Here is a 5,000-nt window from a genome sequence, read left to right on the forward strand (position 1 = left end):
CTTTTTACTCTCACCTGTGTGCGCGAAATAGTGGTTTAACATCGACTATTATTTGATGTTTATGAATTAAGGAGTTTTACGTATTTTGTTTGGGGTAAAGTAAATTGTTAACTTAACCTTTTGTGAAAAGTTGAAGTTGGAGAGGCAAGATCTACGAGAGAAAGTGTTTTGCTACAGGGAACTGAACACTTTATTTTTTTTTTCCAAAGGAGTCCTTCATCAAGTGGGGTATAATTCTTAATTTTTTGTTTGAACCCCCGCGTGATTTTTTGTAGCTAAAGGGAAGACCTCAAGGAGATTTTGAGTGATCAGGACTCCTTCCAGCCTGTGGTGAGCGAAATAAAATTAGTTAATCAGATAGATCATTTGAATAAGGCTGAGCTTGTTCCCGTGTTTAAACCGTAATGGGTTTTTTGAGCGCTCTTGTCCTTCTAGTATTCCTCCGACATCGGTAGAATTTCCTGTTTTACATAAATATGGTTAAATTAGGTGAACAATAATGTAAGTTGCCGGTATATATTTTTTTTTCTAAAGATAGTTAAAAGTGAATTTCAATTGGATTTTCACTGCCCCCCCCCTCTCCACCCAATCTTATGCGGTGCTGTTTTAGCTTCGGTATCAAAATCCGTCTCTCTTACGATCTTTCATGCCTCAAAATTCATAAGCCTCCCCCCTTCCCTATTGGAAATCAAACCCAAACGTAAACGTCCCCAGCCGCGTTCACAAACACACAGACATATGAAGGCACACGCCTTCTGTGACTAGAGCGTGTGTCTTAGCGATACTTGTATTGTGCCATTGCATGCATGTCTACTCCGTTTGCTTGTGTCTCCCTCGTCCCTCTTCTCCCTCATCCAGTGCACTCTCCGTACACCCTGCACCATCACGACCTTCACCTCCTCCTCTCTCCCGCCACCACCGTCTCCCTAAGCTCCTCCCCCTTCTCCCTTAAGCTCCTCCTCCTCCTTAATACGTCATATCCTGTGTCCCTTGTCTAAAGCCACCGATGTTACCAATGTAGTCTTGTGTGTGTCGAACTTTGTGTAAAATTTACACATGCTACATATATTTATATATCTCTCTCACATTATCACCATTATTGTATATTATATAAGTATATATATACATATATATATATTTATGTATATATTACATATATTACTGAGTAGAGGATGTTATCCCTGTCTCTTGATGTTGTTATTTACATTAGTGTGTAAATTGATTGTGAATATATATGATAAACACTGATTGTATACTGGGATACTGTTTATACATTTGTGAAAACTCCTATGGGTAGGAATCTTGTACACAAGGCTATTGGGAGTGTATTGTAAGAAGAAGCAAACATGAAAAGTTTGTACATCCATATTTCTCTAGCTATTCAACTATATTCTATATTATGTCGATAGCCGGAGAAAATGAAGAAATGTAACCTAAGCAAAACTCATAAGATAATAAAGGGTGGCCATAGGACGCAGGATGTGATATAGGATGCAAAGCCAACAATCCTTAGAATAGAACAGTAGTGGAAATGCAAAAACCTTCGTCCCGATCGCTGAGTTCTGACCTTGACTTGGGCTTCCAGCTACTTACTTTTCTTGTGAATGTCAAATCTTCAGTAGGCTCTTAGCTCTGTTGAATGGATCATGGCATTGTTTATGTCGAGTTTCAAGTTTGGATTGGTCTTTACTTCCTCTACTCCCTGTCTATGATTTTGTCTTGTTTTATTTTCTATTTTTTGAGTTTGGTGTTTTTTAGAAGCCAAAGTCAATGTCAGAACAGTTCGAAAAGTAGACATTGTGTTAAGCTAAAACCAACCTCGGAACAGACCCGACTAATACTGTTGCATACTATTGCCAGAATCTGCTGGTGTGACTTTTTTATATCATTATCATCATCAGTACTATGCCAATACCACAGTTATTATTGTTACTGTAATAGTTATTACATTATTATTATTAACTTTTTGATATCATGATCATTACAACTACCTACTACTACTATTGCTACCTCTAACTGTGCTATTACTTTTCCACTATTGATACTATTACTATAACTAACCTTACCAAGACAGTCAATATTGATACCTCCACCTTCTGTCCTAGCTTTTTTATAATTGCAGAAGATAAGAGAAAAAATATGTAAAACGAAGAAGTGCTGTTCTACTGGCTTCTTCCGCCTACCCTAATCATCAACGTTATTTTCTATCCTACTTGATTTCTCTGTCTCTTTTGATTCCTCCACTACTCATCTATTTCCCACCATTCCGCCCCCATTCGCTCTGTGATCTCTCCCTCTCCATCTCTCTTTCTCCTCTCCCCCTTTCTCAGTCTCCTTTGTTCCTTAGCTCTTGCCCCCTCAGATTTGATTGCACACATAATTCGGAATGGAAAGACTATACATATATATATAAAGATTGTGCACCTTTTTTTGATTGCGGTTTTGTGGTCTATGCTCTCATACCCTCTCTGCATGGCCTAGGTATAAGGATCTAAGTTGACATGTCTAGGAGTATTATATTACAATAGTGCCTGATTCTATAATTATTAACATACAGAGAAATGTTAAATGTATATTTATAGACACAAGCTGTAAACTTAGAGTCCAGATCTGTACTCAGAATTTTGTCATTGTTTGTTTAAGATTTTGCATAAGTTCACCTAATCAAGAGAATCACTTTGTTGTTCGATTTCTCGTGAGATATAAGATTCATATCTTCAGCTTCATTCAGTAAGATGTTGTTTTGGTTTTCACGAAATTCATTAGCTTTGTGTTGGTTCACTAGACGAATGCTAACACAGACGGTGTGACTTTTCACCCAACTAACGCTCTATCTTGATTGGCTGTCTGGAGCAGGCGGGTGTCTGTGATTCGTGGACAGGTGGTGACGTCACAGGGTCAAGGCATCATCGGTGTTCGAACCAGTGTGGACAAGGAATCGAGATTTGGACTTACGGCTACCAGAAAAGGAGGATGGTGAGTACGACTGATAATTATTTTTGTTGTAAATATTGATACACACATAGCCGTATATTGTTATCTGTGATAGCATACATTTGTAGTTGAAGATGTACATTGGCTCTGAGGAAAGTTTATCGATATTGGAGAACAACACATTCCTTGTACACGCTGCATATGAAATAGTGAAGGGAAGTGAACAGTAAATGTCAGAAATTTGAAGGTAACACGGGCGGCAAGGAGAGAGGAAATACATTTGAAATTTAAGCCAAAGAAAACGAAACGAATTTATACAGACATTTGTAGACTTAGGGATGAACTTTAATTTCGGTGGAGGAATTGAAAAGAAAATTAAGCAGAAATGGTGATTTGTGTATTTAGAATATCGAGTGGAATAATAATTTTGGTCAAAGCATATAAAACAATAAAAGAGAGTAAAGTGGGGGAAGTGCTATGACAAGAAAATAACTCTTGTCTCTAGGAAAACTGATATAGTGTAAGATGGAGGAAGTGGCGCTAAAATAAGGACCATGGGCGCCCATGGTCCTTATTTTAGGAAGAAAATGGATGATGTACCAGAAAAGAGTACAAAGGAAATATGTAAACATGAAATATAAACAAATATTTGTAGAGGAGACTATATGGAAAGGCAGGAAGGTCAGGCTGGTAGAAACATATGAGTTAGAGGTGGGGGGGAAGGAGATTACAAAGGATTACAAAGGAGGAGCATGCCGACAGGAGACCTTTTGGTCCATAACTAGCTCGGATGCAAAAAATTATAATTATGAATAAATAAATAAAAATAATGATAAATAAAATACATAAGTAAATAGGTAAAGTTAAATAATAAAAAAACAGGTAAATAGTAAATAATAACAAATGGACAGATAAATAACAATAAATATGGAACATACGAGAGGAAGAGAGGGGTTTGAATGTGTTTAAGATGAGGTGCCTGAGAAGTATGATAGGGGTTACTAGGATAGATAGAGTGAGAAACAAGGAGGTGAAGAGGAGAACCGTGAAAGAGATGGACCGGTAATGAATATAGAATAGTGTTTGAGACAAGGGCATTAGTGCAGGACAAAACCAGTGAATAAGGTACAGGTGAGAATAGGCAAAGACAGGTAGAGGAAAGAGCTGAGTAAAAAGAAAATTGTGAAAACAGTTGGCATCAGGAAAAGGAGCGCACAGGCAAGGGAAGCGAAATGTTAGTAATCAGAATATCCTATATTTTGTGACAGTGATTCTGTTACTTTTTATTTTATTCATTACTAATATTATTATTATCAGTATTATTATTATTATTATTATTATTATTATTATTATTATTATTATTATTATTATTATTATTATTATTATTATTATTATTATTATTATTATTATTATTATTATTATTATTATTATTATTATTATTATTATTAATTATTATTATTATTATTATTATTATTATTATTATTATTATTATTATTATTATTATTATTATTATTATTAGTAGTAGTAGTAGTAGTAGTAGTAGTAGTAGTAGTAGTAGTTGTAGTAGTAGTAGTAGTAGTAGTAGTATCATTATCATTATTATTATTATTTGTAATTTACTGAGCGCACGTACGAGTGATCAGATGGAGTTAGATGAACTGTGCTTTTAGAGCTTGAGACAGACTGCCAATATACATATACATTATACGTGTATATTCATATATATGTATGAATGATAAGAATGGAAAGACACGATTGGAAACAAGAGACTTTATTCCTGACCGGTTTCGCCTTAGGCGAAACCGGTCAGGAATAAACTCTCTTGTTCCCAATCGTGTCTTTCCATTCTTACCATTCATACACCTGTCATGATGTCACGATATATAAATATATATGTATATATATATATATATATATATATATATATATATATATATATATATATATGTGTGTGTGTGTGTGTGTGTGTATACATATATATACATATACACACACACACACACACACACACACACACACACACACACACACACACACACACATATATATATATATATATATATATA

General features: G+C 35.2%; 1 protein-coding gene across 3 annotated transcripts in view; it reads left to right on the top strand.

Moving 5' to 3' along the window:
* Positions 1-5,000, top strand: part of Ten-a (Teneurin-a transmembrane protein) — a 1,186,308-nt gene that overhangs the window by 964,385 nt on the left and 216,923 nt on the right. For all 3 annotated transcript variants that reach the window (XM_076206894.1, XM_076206895.1, XM_076206896.1), the window contains one exon: positions 2,857-2,976. In XM_076206894.1, coding sequence (XP_076063009.1) covers positions 2,857-2,976 — 120 coding nt within the window. The remainder of the gene's footprint in view (positions 1-2,856; positions 2,977-5,000) is intronic.

The sequence above is a fragment of the Oratosquilla oratoria genome, chromosome 23 (genome assembly GCF_046742065.1).
Source record: "Oratosquilla oratoria isolate Oo_2021 chromosome 23, ASM4674206v1, whole genome shotgun sequence".
In the NCBI taxonomy this organism is placed as follows: domain Eukaryota; kingdom Metazoa; phylum Arthropoda; class Malacostraca; order Stomatopoda; family Squillidae; genus Oratosquilla; species Oratosquilla oratoria.